This window comes from Cynocephalus volans, chromosome 8 (genome assembly GCF_027409185.1).
Source record: "Cynocephalus volans isolate mCynVol1 chromosome 8, mCynVol1.pri, whole genome shotgun sequence".
Lineage (NCBI taxonomy): Eukaryota > Metazoa > Chordata > Mammalia > Dermoptera > Cynocephalidae > Cynocephalus > Cynocephalus volans.
In genome coordinates, this window is record NC_084467.1 from 111201010 (window position 1) to 111223331 (window position 22322).

At 47.9% G+C, this 22322-nt stretch overlaps 2 protein-coding genes across 2 annotated transcripts; both read left to right on the forward strand.

Annotated features, from left to right (window-relative positions):
- Window positions 1-2130: 2130 nt before the first annotated feature.
- On the forward strand, window positions 2131-2608 carry LOC134384274 (eggshell protein 1-like). The gene is made up of 2 exons (XM_063105838.1): window positions 2131-2258; window positions 2338-2608. The coding sequence occupies exons 1-2, from the start codon at window positions 2131-2133 to the stop codon at window positions 2606-2608; spliced, it is 399 nt and encodes a 132-aa protein (XP_062961908.1).
- Window positions 2609-16256: 13648 nt separating this feature from the next.
- On the forward strand, window positions 16257-18985 carry LORICRIN (loricrin cornified envelope precursor protein). Its single transcript, XM_063106823.1, has 2 exons — window positions 16257-16277; window positions 17498-18985. The coding sequence occupies exon 2, from the start codon at window positions 17521-17523 to the stop codon at window positions 18745-18747; it is 1227 nt and encodes a 408-aa protein (XP_062962893.1). The 5' UTR covers window positions 16257-16277; window positions 17498-17520; the 3' UTR covers window positions 18748-18985.
- The last annotated feature ends 3337 nt before the right edge of the window (window positions 18986-22322 follow it).

Genomic DNA, 22322 nt, shown 5'->3' on the forward strand with positions numbered 1-22322 from the left:
TTCTGTCTGTTTTTCTAACTCTAGCTTCATTATCCATATATAGGATTAACCATTCTTCTGAAGCCCTTTAATCATGAATATATGGCTACTCATCCCCTAAGTCTTCCCTTTTTACACGCTAGTTGTGATGGCGCTGGTGAGAAAAAGTGGCAAAGGTGATGATGGTGGTGGTAGTGGTAGTAATGACGAGAATAAATAATGGTAGCAATGTGGCGGAGGGGGTGGTGGTGGTGGTAGAGGTGGTGGTGGTGGTGGTGGTGATATTGGTGGTACAGGGGGTGGAAGTGGTGGAGGTGGAGATGGTTGCAGAGGTGGTGGTGGAAGTCGTGGCATTGGTGATGGTGATGGTGGTGGTGGTGGAGGTGGAGGAGGTGGTGATGGTGGTAAAGGAAGTGGTAGAGGTGGTGACAGTGGTGGTGGTGGTGGTGGTAGAGGTGGTGGGGGGGGTGATGGTGGTGGTGGAGATGTTGGTAGAGGTGGTCATGGTGGTGGAGGTGGTAGTGGTGGTGGTGGTGGTGGAGGTGGTGGTGGTGGTAATGGTGGTGGTGGTGGTGGAGATGGTGGGGGGGGGGGAGTGGAAGTGGTGGAGGTGGTGGTGGTGACAGTGGTGGTGGACGTGGAGGTGGTTGTACAGGTGGTGGTGGAGGTGGTGGTGGTTTGGTGGTTGCGGAGGTAGTGGTGGAGGTGCTGGAGGTGTTGAGGGTCGGGGTGGTGGTGGTGGTGCAGATGGTAGTGGTGGTGGAGATGGTGGTTGTGGTGGTGGAGGTGGTGGTGGTGGTAATGGTGGTGGTGGTGGTGGAGATGGTGGTGGGGGGGGAGTGGAAGTGGTGGAGGTGGTGGTGGTGACAGTGGTGGTGGACGTGGAGGTGGTTGTACAGGTGGTGGTGGAGGTGGTGGTGGTTTGGTGGTTGTGGAGGTAGTGGTGGAGGTGCTGGAGGTGTTGAGGGTCGGGGTGGTGGTGGTGGTGCAGATGGTAGTGGTGGTGGAGATGGTGGTTGTGGTGGATGCGGTGATGGTGGTGAATGTGGTGGAGGTGGAGGTGGTTGTAGAGGTGGTGCAGGTGGAGGTGGTGGTGGAGTTGGTGGAGGTGGTGGTGGCAGTGGTGAGGTGGTGGAGGTGGAGGTGGTGGTGGTGGAGGTGATTTAGGTTGTGGACAAGGTGGTTGTGGTGTAGATGGTGGTGAATGTGGTGGAGGTGGTGGTGGTGGTGATGGTGGTGCAGGTGGAAGTGGTGGTGGAGTTGGTGGAGGTGGTGGTGGCGGTGGTGAAGGTGGTGGAGGTGGAGGTGGTGGTGGTGGTGTTGGAGGTGATTTAGGTTGTGGACGTGGTGGTGGTGGTGGTGGTGGTGGTGGAGGTGATGGTGGTGGTGGTGGTGGAGGTAGTGGTGATGGTGGTGGTGGTGGTGGTGGAGGTGGTGGTGGTGGAGATGGTAGAGGTGGTGGTGGTGGTGGTGGAGGTGGTGGTGGTGGTGGTGGTGGAGGTGGTGGTGGTGGAGATGGTAGAAGTGGTGGTGGTGGTGGTGGAGGTGGTGGTGGTGGTGAAGGTGGTGGAGGTGATCTAGGTTGTGGATGTGGTGGTGGAGGTGGTGGTGGTGGAGGAGATGGTGGTGGTGGTGGTGGAGGTGGTGGAAGTTGTGGTGGAGGTTGTGATGGAGGTGGAGGTGGCAGTGGTGGTGGTGGACGTGGAGGTGATTTAGGTTGTGGACGTGGTGGTGGTGGTGGTGGTGGTGGTGGTGGTGGTGGTGGTGGTAGTGGTGGAGGTGGTGGTGATGGTGGTGGTGGTGGTGGTGGAGGTGGTGGTGGTGGTGGAGGTGGTGGTGGTGGAGATGGTAGAGGTGGTGGTGGTGGTGGAGGTGGTGGTGGTGGAGATGGTAGAGGTGGTGGTGGTGGTGGTGGAGGTGATTTAGGTTGTGGACGTGGTGGTGGAGGTTGTGGACGTGGTGGTGGAAGTTGTGGACGTGATGGTGGAGGTGGTGGAGGAGGTGGAGGTGGTGGAGGTGGTGGTGGTCGTGGTGGTGGTGGTGAAGGTGGTGGAGGTGATTTAGGTTGTGGATGTGGTGGTGGAGGTGGTGGTGGTGGAGGAGATGGTGGTGGTGGTGGTGGAGGTGGTGGAGGTTGTGGTGGAGGTTGTGATGGAGGTGGAGGTGGCAGTGGTGGTGGTGGAGGTGGAGGTGAAGGTGGTAGAGGTGGTGATGGTAGTGGTGGTGGAGGTGACTCTGATGGTGGCGGTTGTAATGGTGGAGGTGGTGGTGGAGGCAATGTTGGTGGTGTTGGTAATGATAACAATGAGTGGAAGTTGCATGATAATATTTGTGGTAATATCGTGGTGATGCTGGTAGTGGTGGAGATAATGATGGTTATGACAGGGTTGGTATTGCTAAAGGTAATGGATATGATAATAGTGGTGGCAGTGGATATGATGGAGGTGGTGACAGTGGAGATGATGTAGGTTGTGAAGATGATGGAGGTCGCAGAGGTGGTGGTGGTGATAGCAACGGTGAGAAAGAGTGGAAGTGGCGTGGCAGTCCTTGTGACCGTGGTGGTAATGGTGGTAGTGGTGGAGGTGATGAAGGTGATGGAGCTGGTGGAGGCGGTGAGAATGAGCGGTAGGGGTGGTGCTGTTGTAGCAGATGATAACAATAGGGTGTTGGCATTTGGATAATATTGAAAGTAATAGCAATATAGACATGGTAGCAATGGTATTAGTGAAGATGAAAATAGAGGTGTTGAAGTCAAACTAGGCACAAAGAAAAAAGCAACTCTAGATCTAGGGCTGATTATGTGGCTACTGAAACCAAAGCCTCCTCATTTTTTCTGCTGCCATCTGGCAGGACAAGTGAGGACAAGGTACGTGGAAAGTAGCCTGGAAAGAGGGCAGCAAACACATTGATACTGCCCAGGCTGGGTACTCTAGGACTTCACTTCCTCCTCCCCAGCCACAGCAGTTTGTTCTGGATCTCAGCCTTCCATGTCTACTCCATTTGGGGTTTGTCCATGATGGCAATTTCCTGTGTGTATCTGAGAGAAAGAAAAATGAGAAGAGAGTGAGGTAAGCACGCCAAGGCTGGCTCTTAGGGTCTCTCTCAGCCCACCCTGAGTAAGCCTCAGCCAGACCTGTCAGAGCCTGGTCTTGCTAATTGCCACTTCCCGTGTCATGATGTCACCAAGTAGGAGTGTGAGGCCACATTCCAGTGGTGGCAGCAAGGCCCCACTGACCACACCTGGCCCAGCACTCCCACAGAGGCTGAGCCCTCCTGAGGGACACTCGGCCTGTTCTGCCAGAGATAGCAAGGTAAGTAATTAGGCTCAGGAATCAGAAAACAATTTATTTTAAAGAAAAACAAATTGCCTTGCCTACAACAGTCTGTCCACACAGAGTAACACAGAGTAACCACAACAGCAGTGGCATCTCTGGAACTCAATGGCATTTCTGAAACTCATTCCAACAAAAACAAGTAATTTGGACTCAAACCAGGCTAATTCCATTTCCACCAGCCAAGGGTTTGGCTGAAGCACTTCCATTGTCTCATATTTGATTCACTAGGGGATTAGGCACAATGAGAGCAGCAATTAATGTCACCTTGCCCCCACCCCTTCCTGGCACATTCCTCTGAATTTTATTGGGTTTCCCAGGTCTGATCCTATGCTGAGCAAGGCTGGGGATTAAGTGTGGCATCCACACGTCCTGTTCATAGCCAACTCCTAAGTGATGATGATAATGATGGTGCTAGTAGTGGTGCCACCAAGGGCCCCCAAGGTGGGATGAATGGCCTATTCACCAGGACAAGCTCATCCTCCAATGAACTAACATCCTCGTAGGGCCACAAATGCCAGTCATCTCCTAAATTACATTCTTTTTCTCTTCTTTTTCCTCTTCTCTCAAAAGTCTGATTACCTGCTCCCCACTGGATACAATCATCTTGGCCAGAATGTTCTGCCTTAGTTTTATTTAAACTACACTTATGGGGCACCACTGTATGACAGACACTGGGATAAGTACTGGAGGCTTAATGATTAACCAGTTTCAGTCCTATCCTCAAGGAGTTCTTGGTCCAGCAAGGGAGACGGACATGCAACACATGATGCAAACACACTATGGAAACCGGGTTTGGGTTGGGTTTTTTTTTTTAAAAAAAAAAAGGTAAGCTAAGGCTATTACAGGGACACAGAAAGGGGGCATATAAACTAGTGCTGGAAGAGATTTCTTGCAAGAGATAATATCTGGCTTGGCTAAGAACCTTCTTTCCATCCAACCCAAAGCAAGGTTGATTTGGAATCCCAAAGCCTGAGCATTTCCTGCTGAAGGGAGCCACAGTAGTCTCCTCTATTCTATCATGGAAGCTTAATAAATCAGCTTTAATTCCATCTTCTCAGTGTCCTTTATTTTTTGGGTTCCTCAGAGACCACAGCCTTGAAGATCCCCAGGGCTGAAGAACCAAACCCAACAAAGTGACCTTCTGACCCAAATTCTGCTTGGGCTGAACTCTCCACATGCCGCTTCAACCCAATGCCAGTGGTTTCAGTGGGAGAGTGGCCACCAGACAAAGGGAAAATCAGTCTGCCAGCATATTTGTGCAAGGAAACGTGAGAGTAATCTAGTCATTTCCTAAGTTTATGAGGGAAGCATTTAGTCCTTCCCTCCTGAAGTTTACAGTCTTATGAAAGCTAAATGAAATTTGGAGATCAGCTATCCCAGTCCACTCATTGCATAGATGAGGAAACTGAGTTCAATAGTGCAAAGTGAGCTGCCCAGCATTGCATGAAACCCAGTCCTCGTCCCACAGAGCTATGTTCAGTAGCTCAGTTAACCATTTCAATATATCAGTGAACTGTAACATATAACTCATTGAGCTATGCTGTGCATTCCACAGAGGCAGGGGATTTTTTTGTCTATTTTATCTCTGTCTAGAGCAGTGTGTGACAACTAGACAGCTCTCAGAAAATATTTGCTGATGCTGACATTGATGCAGAAGAGTCACACAGGATGGCAGAGTTGTGAATAAGTATGGGCTTTAGAGTCACAGAAACCTGACTGTAGTCTGGGCTCAGTTACTTTTCAGCATGTGACCTTGACAAACTCTTTGTGCTCCTTGCACCTCATTTTTGTCATCTATAAAATGTGGATGGGCCGAGCCCGTGGCGCACTTGGTAGAGTGCGGCGCTGGGAGCGCTGCGACGCTCCCGCCGCGGGTTCGGATCCTATATAGGACTGGCCGGTGCACTCACTCACTGGCTGAGTGCCGGTCACGAAAAAGGACAAAAAAATAAATAAATAAATAAATAAATAAAATGTGGATAAGAGTACCACAGAGTAAGGTGAGATTTGAATGATTTAACACACGGAGAGCACTTAACATAGTATGAACACATAGGATGTGCTCAACAAACAGTAGTTGTTATCATTGCTAATAACAGTATTAAGTGAGCAACTCCAAGAAAGAAATGAGAGAGAACCAGACAAAAGGAATGAGGCTAGCCAGCCTCCAACTCCACACCAACCCACCAGAAAAATCTGTCACTGAAATATTTCTCCTGATCTCTCCTCCACCCTCATCCTGTCACTGACACCTAACATTTTACCATTAGAACTTTATCCTTTCAACTATAATTCTGATGCTGATAAACTACGCTCCCTGAATGCAGACCCACCTTGAACTACTCCAACTACCTCCACTCTAATTTAAATGAATTGTACAATCTTTCCTAGAGTTGAACAAACACTTAGTCAAACGCCAAGTCTTTTGCAGTAGCTTTCCCACATCACAGATTTTGTTTAACCCTCAGAACTGCTTCAAGATGTAGGCAAATCAAAGCCATTTTACACGTAAATACACAGAAAAGTTCAGTAACATGCTTGTGGTCCCACAGGCAAGTGATATAACCAAGATTCCACCACAAGTCTCTTGACACCGATTCAGTCGCCAAAGTCTCACCAGGGACCATTTTCGATAAGAGCTAGAGGTGGAAGAGTAGAAGCCGGAGGCACTACAGGTAGGACTAGGGGTTCCAAGGACACATGCCTTCTTCACGGCCTGCCTCTGACCTGCCTCCAGAGACAGAGGCTCTGGGTCACCTCCTGAGTCCAACGATCCATCTGGCAGGGAGAGGGATGGATCTGTTCTCGCACTTCCGAACCTCCCTCGCCCCCCTAGCTTAGCTGTACACAGGGGCAGGACTCCTGCCTCACAGCTCTGTATTCCCCAGAGAAACAGTAGGACTTGTGTTTTAATCTGGTGCTTCCTAAACCTCCATAATCCACATACCTCCTTCAGTTTCTCCTATATGCATGTACGACCTACCTAACTTACTTAATACTTTTTATTTAATTTAATACTTTTATTTAGTAGTTTTCTCTAGATCAACTCACTGTTTTTACTTAGTCAATTTTATTTTTAAAAATATATTACCATAGTGTTACCTTCCTTTATCTCATCCTAACCAATAATATCCACAAAATCTTAAATCTGAAGAGCTGGTTCTAGTACTCATTAAAAGCCATACATAGCTATTAAAATGAGTGCTTGTGACTCGCTAGCAGCAAGCACACTTCATTTTATGTAACTCTTCTGCAATCCGTACGGGACCCAGCAGGGATTACACGGAGTAAAATATCCTGACTAACATGGAAAGCAACTAAATGCCATGAATAATTTACTTAGATATTAACATCACAATCACGTTGATAATGAAATAACATCAATAATTCATAAACCTGTGATGACATCCCCTTTAAAACTTCTAAAATGCTATAATATTGATTACCTCCCTCTTTTCAGGCCAAACAGGCCTTATAATTTCTTGGAGTTGCCAGATTTAGAGAAGAGAACCCAGAATTGTGTTGGGAGAGAGGATATTATTCTGACTAGACTCAAACCAACATTGTTACAAATCTTGAGACAATTCTCCTATCCTTTATACCTTCCTCTCCTCTTCGTTGCCTCCACATTCTCTCCTTCATTCTTCCTCTTTTTTCCTTTCTTTCAACACATACTGACTCACTGCCTGGCATGCCCATGGGCTCCAGGTTTACTAAGAGCTGCAATGTCATCCCTGCCTTCCGGGAGCAAACAATCTTGTTGGGTAGGTGAAAATAAGACAACAACTTAACGTCTTCCCCACCCAGGATAAAACATCTAATATCCAGGTCACTAACAATTGCAGAAGTGGGCCGACGTGACACACCACATCATTCTACCCGCATTCATTATGGGCTATGGCAGGCATCATGCCGGAGCTTGAGATGATGAACAAGACCCAGCCCCTGCAAGGACACCCCAGTCTAGAGAGAAACAGGCTCACTGAGCTGCAGGACGAAGCACTCTCAATCAGACTAGGATGCCGAGGAAGGTTTCCTGGAAGAGTGACGTCTGATAGAGTATTGGAAGGTTAATAGAAGTTAGGCAAATTGAGGAGAGGGGCATTTGCAGATGCAGGGGAAAGCATAGCAAAAAATATGAAGGCACTAAAAAGAACCTGACTCAGTAGGTGAGGGGGCTGCTGAGTTTGGAGGGCAATGTCAGAGGTGGGCAGAAACTGAACCACAAAAGGCCCTCTGAGCTAAGAAATCTGGACTTGATCCTGATATGGAGACACTGAAGATTAGTAGTAGAAAAATGTTGTAACCAGGGCAAATTCACTGTATTGCTAGAGACACAGCTGGTGGAGAATGATGTGGGTCAGTTCTGCAGTAACATTGTTATACAGGAACAATGCAGTCCCCCAGTTACCGTGGACACCTAGGGCTGGCTGACAAGTAAGAATGAGAGAGCAATCCCTGAGTCACAAAGGAGGGCTGGCAATCTTGTTCACCTTCCTAGGAGAAAAGAAACTGGCTTGAGAAAGAGTGGGGCATAAGGAGAGATGGTGAAGTCTGTGGAGGGTGGGGTTCTGAGGAGAGAAGACACACACATACACACACAGACATATGTACATGCTTCACATATACACACATAGACGTGTGTACAAACATCACACAAATAGATATATGTACAGCCATTACATATACACTCACAGATGTATACACACACAACACACAAAGATATACACGTATATACAAATTGCACACACACACGCACGTGTGCATGCAAAAGCAATGTGACAGCCAAAGCCCAAATCTGGAGAAATCTATCTACAGTTTTCACTGTTTTCCAATCCTTACTCAAAATTCACCTCTTCCAAGAAGGTTTTTCCAGTTACTTCTTTTCTCTGCATCCCTCCTCCCTCAGGTACTTAGCACGTTGCACATAAGTGTTCTAAGTGACTTATTTTCCAAAGTCCCCCACTAGATTGTCTGCTCCTTCTCTTCCCCTTCCTCACACCCTCTCACACACACACCAAAAGGTGTTCCTTCAGACCACACATTCCCAGGGGCATCCTGGCCTAGAAGCTCATGAAGAGAAGATAACATTTAAGGAGACAAGAGGAAAACAGCATTTGGGGGAAAATCAATGATTCTATGGAGCAAGATAGAGTCTAGGGAAATTGAGGCACAGGTTACACACAAGGAAGTTAGGGGAGCCAATAAGTAAAGGGTTGTGGCGAGAGAGGGTGGTCCACGCTAAGCAAACCTTTCTCTTCACCTACTGTGCAGCCAACACTGTACGCAAAGGAAGGTAAACTCCCTGCAGGCAGTCTACCAGGGAGACAACTAAGAACCAAAGAAATTCAATAAAGCATTTTCAAGGGTACAGAGGGTGCAGGAGAGCTGGAAGTCCAAGTGGTAGGAAGAGGAGTGGGCAATGGAGTATAGCCATTAAAACTAATGGTCACAGAGACCATGAAGTGGCATGGGGGTATGTGTATGACAAGTGTCACATGGAGAGTCAGAACCCACAATTGAGAGTTTATATAAAGGGGAGTATAGATGGGGAAAAAAAACAAGATAAAAATACTCTCCAAGATTTTAATATCAGTTGTATTTGGATACTGGAATTATAGGTGACTTTTTTCTTTGCTTTTCAAATGTGTAGTAAAACTGCCTGTTGTGTGTATGTGTGTGCATGCACACATGCATGCACATTTGTACAGCAGAATGACTTACTAGAGGGTAAGTGGGTCAGTTCCACCACCAGGGGATTCACTGCCCAGGAGCACATATACACACATAGACCTATGTATACACATCACACAAATTAATCCTTCCTCTGGGATCCAAAGTGGCATATGTTAATTGCAGGAGGATCTAAAGCAACCGCAGCCTGCCCACATGCCTTTCCTAATCCTGTGCAATTATACCCACCCTGGGTAATGACACTCTGCAAAGGTTATTCTTAGCAGGCCAACTTTCCTCCCCCAGCCCTCCTGCTATATCCCTCCCTCCTCCTCCACATTCAGCTCAGGGGCAGAAATGCTCTCATGAGAAAAGTTCCCAAAATTCCTCTGATTCGAGTCTGAGGCTGGCACCCAAGGGAGGTATGAAGTTCCCATGCCGTTTTCCCAGAGGCCTGTGATTCTTGTCATCCCACCAAGTTTCTTCCCTATCACTGCCTCTGGCCACCGTCATCTCTCCCTCCTCCCTGTCCAGAGAGGGGTCGTGGGAAGGAGGGGCCAAAAGGAAACTGGGATGGGAGGGAGTCAGATTGTCTTTTAGATGGAGAAACTGAGGTCAGGAAGCAGGTCTTTGCCCAGGCTCACAAGTCATTAATGCTTAGGCCAGGTTAGGAGCACTGGCCCCCCAAGATGCCAAGACCTCAGCAAAGGAAATACTCTGATCCCTACCCTCAGAACAGACCAGAGACTAACCAGGCTCTGCTTCAGGCCCAGTCCAGGAGGCTGACCATCAGATCACAGGCGCACACAGTTTCTGGGAAGGCATGATTCAAAGGGCATTCTAAAAAATAAAAGGCAAGAAGCAGTGGGGGAATCAGGCACTTTGGATTAAAGATGAGGGGTGGCAGGGGAAAGTATTTCACCATGGCCACTTAATTTAAACTGCTTTCCATGGAAAACTAAATGAGATTCTATTTGCCCTGCACTATGACACTAAATTGTCATCATTTCCTTGGCTGATCAACAAATATTTATTAAATATTCACTCTGAAGTCCACCCTTGAGTTAAATGCGGATATGGAGATTTAAGGGAATCCAATTTTGCCTGGATGGTGTTCCCAGGCCAGAAGGGAAGGTCCTAGAAACCTGTACCAGATGTGAATCTTGGTTCCACAGTCCCTACCTTGGAATTCTCTGATTACATGGATGGAACCAAACAAAGAAGTCACTAGAGACCCACCAACTAAAATGTGATCATTTAAGCAGTGGGAAGGTTTGCCCCAAGTCATCCACCTGAATTCAACAAGTTCAGCTATCAAAGTAAGGACTATAGTTTGAAGAATGAGCAAAAATTTAGGATAACCAGCAAGTCTAAGGAACAAGGTCTGTGGTAAAGACAGAGATGGGATATAGATTCTGGTTTTTAGTTGTAAATTATGCTAATAGTTTGTGGGTAAGAAAGAAGTCACACACAAAGCCCACTGCAGCCACAGGGAATTCCTGAAAGTAGTATTTAAGAATCAAAATTGGATTTAAAACCAAAATAGAGAGAACACTTATCTTGCCTTGCTTTTCAATGGTCCCCAGTAAAGGCAACAAAGTAGGCTGGCACGGGTCATCTAAGGTAGAACATGGCTAGAAAACATGGGTTAAAGCTTCTAGGCCAAAGAGCCTAAAAGTCTGGAGATTTGAAATGCTTGTGCTTTTTTCTTTCTGTCATATTAATTCCATGATTCCATTTGACTTGTGATTCAGAACAACATGCAAATCCACCCTAGGAATATCAGTAGACAGACAGGCTGGTCAAGGAGCCAACATTCTCAGACCACCAACTACCATCATTCAGGAAAGTCCTGAGAGGCCTCAGGCAACATTCCCTATCTCAGAGCAGGACAGGGGCCGACAAATGCTGCTCACTGCTCCTCCCTGCTCATAAAGTTTATATAGGAGCTCAGGATGTAGGCCCTGAGCCCTCAGGCTACAAAGCTCTTGGGCTGTGAAAGCTGGACCTGTGATATAAATCATTTACTTCCAGGCCCAGAGGCTAGAGTTCCCCAGGCCCAGCAGCTTCCTCCATCCAGTTGGACTCAACTAAGAAATACTTTTACTGACATTTTAACTACTGCCTCCTCTTACTGCCAGCACCCAGAAATACTCTGGTCAGGAGAAAGCAGAAAACCACAACCCAAATCTACAGTGGAAGGAATACTGAGCTGGGCATCCAGACACCCAGGTTCTAGTCTCAGCCCTGCTGGGTGGACTTTAAAAGTGGTTTAGCCTCTCTGGACCTTGGTTTCTTTATTGATCTCTACAAATGAGAGGGTTGACTGGAAGATCTCTTCATGTCCTTCCAGCTCCCAAAGGCTATCAATGCATAAAATTGTCCCAAAGGAGTTGGGAGCATTCACAAAAGCATCCTCTGCTCCCTGCCTGAACTTGAGCCTGGCTGGGACTCATCCCTTCATTCAGTTCCTATTGATCCAGAGAGAAGTGTGTGGTGCTTGGAAAGAACGCAAGATTTAGAATTAAAAGAACTGAGTCTGAATCCTGGCTTTGCCATTTAAAGGCTGTGGGAATTTGGGCAAATCCATTAGCCTCCATAAGCTACTTTCTTACCTGGAAATGAGGTTATCACTGGGCACATGGGACTGTTGTGAGGCATAAAGATATGTGACAGTGGCCCATAAGCCGAAGAGTCATCCACACGGGAAGTGTGCGAGCCCAGGCAAGCACGGTCCCTAGGTGCATTGCTCACCCTGCATGCACCTATAAGCTCTTCAGGAATATTTGAACAACTTACCTGTGATCCTCACCTTCGGCAAAATGATGAGCTCCAGGGGCACCCACAGGAGGGCCAGCTTAAGAGTCAAATGTCCTGATAAAGCCCCAGGAGCTATAAACTTTTTAAATATTAAGATGCAGAGTAAAGGGGAGCCTGCCCTCGAGCAGAGTTATAACTTGAAAAAGAAGACAAGTTAAATGGACATGTCATTAGCAGGCTGTGACTAGCACATCATTCCTGGAGGCCTTGGAAAGAGAAAGTGGTGAGGGAGATAGAATAAGTGGGTGGGATGAATCCAGGGAAGCTTCCTGGAGAGGAAATTCCAGCAGTCATGAGCCACTTCAGAGCTGTCCTTCTACCACACCTCTAAGCTGTTCTCCCCACATAACACCCAGGGACAGCCACCCCTTCAAACTGCTGGCCCAGGAGGGCTGGAGAGAGGACAGAAATGATAGCCCAGGGCATGTCTGGGGCTCTGAGACACTTCTTGGGCCAGGACTGTAAGAGCAAACTGTTCCCATTCCCTGTCAACAATGCAAAGGACTTCCAAGCTCCATTTCTGCCTACCAAAGCCCCCATTCCCCCAACCTATGTCCATCTTATTCTTTACAAATCACCCATTGCCCTTTTTTTTTTTTTTTTCTTTTTTTTCTGACCGGTAAGGGGATCGCAACCCTTGGCATGGTGTGGTCTGCACCACGCTCAGCCAGTGAGCACACCGGCCATCCCTATATAGGATCCGATCCTGCGGCCTCAGCGCTACCAGCGCCGCACTCTCCCGAATGAGCCACGGGGCCGGCCCCCATTGCCCTTTTAACCTCACTTACATAGGTAGTCAGCACTAGGTCACGAAAATGCATGTGTGTGGCTTTGGATGTTTAAGGGTTGTGATGAGCAGGTTCTATCAGACTGGGGCTCCCCAAACTCAAGAGCTGTAATCTTTCCTCAGACTGGGGCCCAGGAGGACAGGGGCCATGTGCTTCCCCTCAGAGAAGCAGCCTTCTCAGAGTGATTCCCCGGCTCCTCCTCTCCTAAATCCTAACACAGCTTGTGAAGTCACCAGGCCATGCATCATAGCAGGACAGCCTCACACTGTCTTCTCTACCTCCTCTTCTCCTGCTCCAAAGATGCCTGGATTAAGAAGATGTGAGCCTCCACCAAAGATAAACCAAGCCGAGAAGCAGGAAAAATGAGTATCCAACTTTTTTGGGCTTTATGGATCAGAAGCTGGATTTTCTCCAAATGACTGACCTGTGATTGTGGATAAGCCCCGTTGTGTTCGTAACACCCTGGAATGCCACATTTCTGAAGAATCACCACATCTCACACACACACATGCACACAAACACAAACATGCATATACACATGCACACCCCTCCTATATGGGGCCTGCCCACCAGATAAATATTGGGAGGGCAGTCAGGGGAAGCAGAATGAAATTCCACTAGCCAATGTCATTTCTACAGCTGACCCCTGGATTCTCTGCACAGGGTATGTTCACTGTACGCAGTGGCTGGTTTTACCTGTGGCTCCAAGCTGAAACCCTGCACTTCTAATCATCTGAAAGGATCATCTCTCAACCACTGTCAGTCAACAGGTCTTGATTGGTTCCCTTCAATTCCACCAGGACTTACTGAGCACCTATTAATGCCTAACACCAGGCTGGGCACTGGGAAGCATCTGCTTTAAGAGCCCATCACCTCTAAGGTTACAAATACAGACAGGAGCCATGTCCTAATCTGTCACCCTGCAGAAGTCAGATGTACTAGCAAGCATATATTTCAAGGGGTGTCTAAAGACTATAAATTTTTTAAAATATGACATTCCAAGTCTTATAAAACTTCAAATACCTATCTGTCATAATTCTACAAGCTCCCATTATTTCATCACTGATATGATGAAAGGTGTTAATCAGTTGCTGTCCACACAGATATCCCATCAGGACTACTTCTGGTCTAAAGGGATAAAATGGGAAACCAGGCTTGTATATTCACACCTCGGGCAAGATTAACTCAGGGCCTGAGAGCCACAAGATATGGAACTACTGTCAATATCATGTCATAGTAGCCTCTTCTACATGGTAGCAAAGTAGAGATACTAGTTAAAAGTGTTTAGTGTTTTCTTATTAAATGCTCTATAGGGTAGCAGAGGCAGGCATGGAGCACCACCCCCCACCCCCAACTCTACCAAGGAGATCCATGCACAGCTTTGAAAAGCTTTCTGGCTCTTCTCGGGTGCTTAGCATAGAGCCCAGTACACTTGTGCTGGCCGGATTAATGAATAAAGAATTATAAACAAAAAAATCATATTTTTCGTTGAAGAAAACAAACCCTTAAAATCAACGTGAACAATTTGAAGATTATTAGCTCTTTGGGGTCAACTGCACTTGATGTTCCCAAATTTTAGAATCCCATGCAGAACTAATATCTATCTCCCTTAAAAATGTGGTAACCATTATATGACTGCCAAATTTTCATTTTGACACTTAAGGACATGAAAGAAACATTTACAGCCTCTTGTTAGCATTACTTTTAAAAGAAATGACATTTTAACACAAAAAAAGTTAAGAAGGCCACCTCTTCAAACGCCTTCCCAAGAATACCTTGCTGACATCCCTTTACAGGCACCTTTCCTAGGACTGGTGAACACATGGGAATAGGTCGACATGGGCCCACAGACGAGGGCTGGGAGCCATGGTCCACACCTCCTCCTCTCAAGTGTGGCCTGACAGAATAAAACTGTTCTTTCTTCTTTTAAAGCTTATTGACAGAACTTTATTTACAAAATAATAACTACATCGACAAATAAAGTTTGATATGACTGTATCTTATTGATGTTATAAAACTGTTCTTTTTTATACCCACAGCACTCACTAGTTGGGACCTGATTCCCTCCAAAATTTCTATGGTGCCTCAGCTTCAAGCTGAGAAATGTGCCTTCTCCAACACATACCTGGCTTCTCTTTCCTGGGTATTCTCTAAAGAGGAGAGCACCTGGGTTCCTTCTGGATTTACCAGGGTTCATGCTGTTCAAACAGAAACCAGTGCCACAAGTTTCTGAAGGCCACAGTCTAATCAGGATCGTTCGGATCATTAAAACTCTAATTAACAGTCAATTTATTATCGGAGCTGTCGTTTCAACACACAGCTGGGTGGAACAAAGTTCAAATGTGGTATCTTGAACAATAGCAACTGAGTTCCGGTGATGAAAGAAGGGGGGCGTGCCATGCAGCTCTTCCAGTGCAGGGATGCTACTGCTGGCCCAGGGTCAGCAGGGAACTTTTGGGTTACTCTCCTAGGAGAAGAGTTGAGCTTGCCTCGAGCCATCCTCCTAGCCTTGATGTCCAAGGACAGACCAGGTTGGAAACAAAAATGAGCTTGTTAGGTAAGAAAACAACAAAAAGCACAGCATCACCTTCTACACTTCACATAACTATTCCTTTTTCACAGGCCTGTGAAATAGGTATTACTATTACTATCAGATAACTGAGGGTCAAGGTGACTGAGGACCAGAAATATTGATCATTCAACAGTCAACAAATACTTACTGAGTGCTTCCTATGTGCAGATACTGCACAAAGTGCTATGACTTTGCCCAAGGTGACACAGCTGGCAAGCAGCAAAGGGAGCACCCAAACCCGATCACACTAATCTCAAGTCCATCCAATTCCATGGCTGCTCCTCAGGCTGAGGTCAGCGTTGCCACATAACACCACAGGACACCAGTGCCAAAGGGCCATGGTGTTCCACAGAAGGGAAGGACAACATGGTCCATCTCTTTAGTTTGCTCCTCTGTAAGGAAAGTCAGTATTAACCATCAACACTTGCTGTCTCCACAGACAAATCAGAGCAGCCACCAGTGTCACATTAGTTACAGCACTGTCCGTGGTGTGCAGTCCAGAACTGGGTGCCAGGAGCTCATGCACCCTCACAACCCAGTGATCAGGTCAGAAACACCCCAGCTAAGCACACGTGAAACCCTGGGAGAGAAATCTTTGGCAAAGGAGGGACAGGTCCTAAAGTTCTGAGGGTTTCCAGAACAATGGGATAGGAAATCAAACAGTGGGATTTGAAAGGTCCTACACTTTGAACCAAGAACTGAGACCTCCAGTTTTACTCTCTTACAGTATCTCAAGAGTTTGGGACCTATTCCTCAAGCATGGCCTTTTAGTCATCTGGCATATGCTCCGTGCCAGAGATTTTGGAAACAATGTCTGCCATCTACTCTGGCTGGCCATCCCCGCTGACCAGCCTGCCACACAGTTGCATCAGAGAAGTTGCCAGTCACACACTAAGCTGCCTATCTCAAGAATGCCGAAATCTCATGAATGGGCCACACTATGCCTGCAATTACAGGGAGGTGGGGCCAACAGTCATAGGTCACGTACTGAGGCCAAACACGAGAGGCTGGCCCAAATCAATAGATGAGTCAGGGCTCTAAGAATATAAAGCCTTGGGAGCTCAGTACTCCTCACATCGCCAGCATCTTCTCCCCTTCTTGGTGCTTCGGGTAAGTGTGGTTCTACTGGCTCTCTCATCTTCCCAGCTGGTCTTGCCCAGGACTGCAGAGGTTAGGTGGACCCGGGCCTTTCTGCCCTTTAGGATCGATAGAACCTCTGCCTTCCCAGCTGCACTCATATTTAGGGACAATTCAGGAACGGGGTGAGGGCTGAGCTGCTGCTGTGCAGATCTTCTGGCCAGATGTAAACTCCACAAAGACTACACTATCTCTTGCCTCTCTGGTACCCCCATAGGGACAAGCATGGTGCTGGGCACAGATGGGAACTCTGCAGAGACTGTCCAAGGCAGCCTGTGCATGGGCTGAATGGACCTCATGAGCCTGTCAGGAGGAGAGGCTGAGACCACTCTCGGGGAGTAGGGAGTATGACTCAGAGAGTGTTGCTGATGGGAAGGATTTTAGGAGCCACAGAAACCCAATTCCCGTTTTACAGAGGCAGATGTTCTGAGAGGGAAGTAACTTGTGAGATGCTGGGATGCAACTTCCTATTAGTTACAGTCCCCTCTATCAAGCTTGAACTTCAGCAAATCATAAAAGAGATGGCTGATATCTTCTGGTCGGAGACACTGATCCTAAGGACCATCAGGGTCTTTTCCCCTGTTTCCAGACAGGACCACAGTGGAGCCTGCCTTTTCTAATAACTAGCCCTTGGATCAGAGCCTAGCTTAGTGGGACTGACCAAGAGTCTGAACTAAAGGTTTTTGCAGAAAATGGAATGCAACAGCCTTCTCACATTCCAACAAACCTCTCTCTGCTGTGCTGAGAATGGGTAAAATCCCCCATCCTAGATAGAGGTTTGTGGTAATTTCTTATTTGCACTCAGAGAATTGGTGCTGGGATTGAAAGAGATCTGAGAGAGGAAATAGACATACCCTCTCATTTTACAGAAGATGAGAAACAGGCGGGAGTGTGGGTGATCCGCCCCAAAATCACACAACAGAGGTCAGAGGCAGAGCTGGGAGAAGGATAATGTGCACCACTAACTGGGCTATTTAAAGCTTGGGTTGAGACATTCCGGGGTGGAACTCATCTCTCTCCCAAAAGCAACAATCCTAGAGTCCCAGCTGACAGCCGTCCGTCTGGGCGTCTGAAAGGGGCGCTGAGCCCAGGCGGGCTGGTAGCGGGACGGTGACCGTTGCCATGGAGGCAGTGGCCTTCCCCGCCGCATCTTCTTGCCGCTAGTCCAAACATGCTCTCTGCTCTCCTTCCAGGGTCGCCTTCCTCCTCAGACAAGATGTCTTATCAGAAAAAGCAGCCCACCCCTCAGCCCCCAGTGAGCTGTGTGAAGACCTCCGGCGGCGGCGGCGGCGGCGGCGGCTTCTATAGCGGCGGCGGCGGCGGATCGGGCTGCGGCGGGGGCTCTGGAGGGAGCGTCAAGTACTCCGGCGGCGGCGGCGGCGGCGGCGGCTGCGGCGGGGGCTCCTCAGGCGGCGGCTACTCCGGCGGCGGCGGTGGCTGCGGCGGGGGCTCCTCCGGCGGCGGCTACTCCGGGGTCAGCTCTGGAAGCTGTGGAGGGAGTTCCGGGGGGGGCGTCAAGTACTATGGGGGCGGCGGCGGCTCCAGCTGTGGCGGGGTCTCCTCCGGCGGCGGCTACTCTGGGGTCAGCTCTGGAAGCTGTGGAGGGGGTTCCGGGGGGAGCGCAAAGTACTCTGGGGGCGGCGGCGGCGGCTCCAGCTGCGGCGGGGTCTCCTCCGGCGGCGGCTACTCCGGCGGCGGCGGCTCCAGCTGCGGCGGGGTCTCCTCCGGCGGCGGCAGCTCAAGCCAGCAGGTCCAGTGCCAGAGCTACGGAGGCGTCTCTAGCGGCGGCTCCGGTTGCGGTGGCGGCTCCTCCGTGGGCTCCTCCGGCTGCGGCAGCTACTCCGGCGGCGGCTCTGTCTGCGGTGGGGGCTCCTCCGGCGGCGGCGGCGGCGGCGGCTCTGGCTACTTCTCCTCGCAGACCACCCAGACTTCGTGCGCACCCCAGCAGAGCTGCGGAGTGGGGTCGTCTGGCGGCGGCGGCTCCTCTGGGGGCGAAGGCGGCTGCTTCTACAGAGGCGGAGGCGGTGGGGGCGTCTGCGGCGGCGGCCACAGCGGAGGCAGCTCTGGGGGCGGCTCTGTCTGCGGAGGTGGCTCCTCCGGCGGCGGCGGCGGCGGCTCTGGCTACTACTCCTCGCAGCAGACCACCCAGACCTCGTGCGCACCCCAGCAGGGCTGCGGAGTGGGGTCGTCCGGCGGCGGCGGCTCCTCTGGGGGCGAAGGCGGCTGCTTCTACAGCGGCGGAGGCGGCGGGGGCGTCTGCGGCGGCGGCTACAGCGGAGGCAGCTCTGGGGGCGGCTCTGTCTGCGGAGGTGGCTCCTCCGGCGGCGGCGGCGGCTCCAGCTGTAGCACCGGCTCCTCCGGGGGTGGCTCCGGGAGTGGCAAGGGCGTCCCTGTCTGCCACCAGACCCAGCAGAAGCAAGCGCCTACTTGGCCATGCAAATAAGTCCCCCGGGATGCCGCGGAGACGAAGGAGTTGGAGATGTTCTCCGCTGGCTCGGGTGGGCTTAGCGCTCTCATGATATTGCCCAAGGTTTGCAAATCCTTCACGTTTTAACCCTCCTAGAAAAAGCCATTGAGTTCTCAGGCTGCATCTTGTTCTGCAGTTTTTCCTCCTTGGTTTCTATACAACTATCTCCCAACCCCAGTGCCTCCTCGGTCAATAAATCTGCAATTCATGAGAATCTTTGGGTCTCCAGGTGTCTCTGTAGCTTCCACGTTCGTCCATTCTATTTCATTTTTCTCCTTTCCTCGTTTCATTCATGCATACTCATATCCATTCAACAAATATTCTTTTGAGGGGAAGGTGAATGAATAGATGGGAGTCAGCAAGGGAAGGAGGAACGGCTGGCAGACGATGACCAAAAATGTGAGCACTCTGGCTTATGGCTGAAAATCATGAGTGATCCAAAACACAAAGATCCTGCGAAGCGACGTCAATAGACAGCCCACAGTGGGTTGGGTAGCCACCGTGGGTCTCCTCTGAGCTCAGTGCTTTTTTAAAACAGGCTGTCCTGGAAAGATGCCGTCTGTCGTTGTCAAGAGCCTGCTCTGCAGGGTCTGAGAGCAGGGTGGCTGCACATTAGTAGCCCAGACTCACAGAAGAAAGAACAATTATATCAGATATTTATGAGCCTCTACAATGTGTAAGACACCTTACTGGCACTAGTAGGGACAGGAGGAAGTGGGGGAGCTGTTTCTGGCTCTCTTGAAGAAGCTTCACGCAATTTAGGAAGATACAGCATAAATGCATGAAGTATTGAACATCAGTACAAGAGAGGTCGTGGGAAAATACAGGAAGCTTTCCAATTAGCAAGAAAGAAGCTACAGTTACTTCAAGGGATGTTAGTTACACAGCCCTCAAAAGAGGTATGGAACATAAGTCTGGCCAGGTTCTGTTTCATATCCTGATTTTACCAGCTCTACATAGACGTCAATTTATTGATCTACTCAAAGCCAAACTCTTGCTAAAGCAAGGTACCCTTCCTACCTAGTCACTGACAAACAAAAAGACAAGTTACCCTCCCCAACTCTTCCATTCATAGTTACCACCACCTCCATCATTTTACATCAGTAACTTAAAGAGACCAAAACAGAGAGCAGCCTTAAAGTCCAGTAGTCCAACCTGCATTATTTTTATATGTTTTTTAACAAATAAAAGTTAGACTTTCAGTTCTGGACAAGATGGAGTAGACACATTTCTTCTCGTGGCTCCTATTAAGAAGAACAAAAATATCTGGACACAATATATAAAACAAACAGAGGAAAACTTTGAGAGGTGGAGAGAAGGCAGTGTAGCTAGAGTTCTAAAGGACTGACACAGTGGCAAATTCCCTGGCTTTTCTTTTCGTCTTCTGTGTAACCCAGATTTGGAGCTAGAAAGTCTGCAACCAAATAATGTTGACAGGTGCAGACAAAAAATAGTCCCAAGAAAATCTTTCTTTATCTGAAGGATCAGGAAGAGGTGGCCTAGTAGATAAAAAATATTTTTGACAATATCCACTCTACTTCAGCCAAACACCATGGAAAAAGATGAATAGGAATTCTGGATTTCCACCATAGTGAGTGAGAAAAGACTTAGTCAATAGATACCAACAATGAAATGACACAGACTTGGGGATTATCTGTCAGGGATTTTAAAGAAGCCATTATAAAAATGTTTTAATAAGAAATACAAACACACCTGAGACAAATGAAAAAACAAAATCTCAGAAAATAAATAAAAGATATAATGAAGAACCAAGTGGAAATTCACTGTACAACTGAATATGAGAACTTAAATACAAAAAAACTCATGAATGGACTCAAGAACAGAACAGAGATGACAGGGAAAGAATAAATGAATTCAAAAATAGATCAGTAGAAATTAACCAATCTCAACAACAGAGAAAATGACTGGGAAAAAACACAGAACCTCAAGAGCCTGCAGGATAAAAAAAAAGAACTAGCATTCATGTCATCAGAGTCCAAGAAGAATAGGAGAAAAGGTGTGGAACTAAAAAATATTAGAAGAAATAGTGGTTCAAAATTACCTAAATCTGATGGAAGTGATAAACCTGCAGATTCAAGAAGATGAGTGAACCATGAACCCAAAGAAATCCACACCAAGAAATATCATAATCAAACTAATCTAAAGACATAATCAACTAAATCTAAAGACAAAGAAAAACATCTTGAAAGCAGGCAGAAAAAAAAATGACACATCACCTATAGGAGAACTTTGATTTTAGTGACAGCAGATTTCTTGACAGAAGCTATAAAGGCCAGGAAGAAGTGGCACCACATTTTTCAAGTGACACAAGAGAACTGTCAACCCAGAATTCTGTATCCAGTAAAAGTATCCTTCAGTAATAAGGGTAAAACAAAGACAGTTTTATAGGTAAGAAAACTAAACAAAAAAAAAAAAATTGTAGCCAGGATATCCAACCTAAAAGAATGGCGAACAGAAGTACTTTAAACAAAAAAGAAATGATAAAAGAAGCCAACTTGGAGCACCAAAAATAAAGAAAGAATAATATGAAGTGTAAGATTATGGGTAAATACAAGACAGTATTCTTTTCCTCCTGAATATTTTTTAGAATATTTTGATAGAAACTTTTGTGGCACCAGCACCAGGGTTAAATCTAAGGCCCAGAGGGAAGTGCACACAGCCCAGCCCACCAAGGTGAGCAGAGACCAGACCCTTGTAGCACCAGGTGCAGTCCAAGACCCCAGGGGGGAAGGGTAGCACACACAGCCCAGCAGCTGCTGAGGTGAGTGGAGACCCTTACAGTGCCATGGCCCAGTCTAAGGTCCTGGTGGGAAAGGAAATGCACACAGCCCAGCAGCCACCAAGGTAAGCCAAGACCAGACCCCTGTGGCACCGGGGTCCTGTCTAAGGCCCTGAGGGGGGAGGGAAGCCCACATAGCCCAGCAGCCGCAGAGGTGAGCTGTGACCGGCACAGCACCAGGGCTTCAGTCTACAGCCATGGAATGCTAGAACAGGAGCCAAGATGGTGTAATACAGACACCGCCACACCTTCTGTCATCACAAGGACAATTCCCCACCACAGTAGCAGCCAGGGCCACTCTATAGGCAACCTGCCACTTACTTGACTACATTGATATAAGAAGAGTCACCAGTAGAGCCTGCAAATAAAGGTAGAAGTCTTTATCCTCATAGCCAACCCCAGAGTAACAGAAGAAGCAAGTCCACTACCAGATGACCAAACATCAATAAAAAAAAAATACTAGAACTACAAACAAACAAGAAGATATGACACCACCAAAGGAATATAGTAATGCCCAAATTCCAGACCCCGTAGAACAGGGAATCTTTGAAATGTCCAAAAAAGAATTCTGAGCAATGATTTTAAGAAAGCTTGAAGAAATAAAAAATAAAGGCTCAATTTGAAAACACAGGAAACAAGAAAAAATATCCAGAATGTGAAGGAGGAAATTTACAAAGAGATTAATACCTTTAAAAAGAATGTAGTGGAACTCCTAGAGATGAAAGATTCACTTATTGAAATAAAAAACACA

Coding starts and splice junctions, on each gene's coding strand:
- LOC134384274 (XM_063105838.1), top strand. CDS start 2,131: ATGGAGGTGGAGGTGGCAGTGGTGGTGGTGGAGGTGGAGGTGAAGGTG. Junction 2,259..2,337: donor GAGGTGGTGGTGGAGGCAAT/GTTGGTGGTGTT, acceptor TGATGCTGGTAG/TGGTGGAGATAATGATGGTT.
- LORICRIN (XM_063106823.1), top strand. CDS start 17,521: ATGTCTTATCAGAAAAAGCAGCCCACCCCTCAGCCCCCAGTGAGCTGT.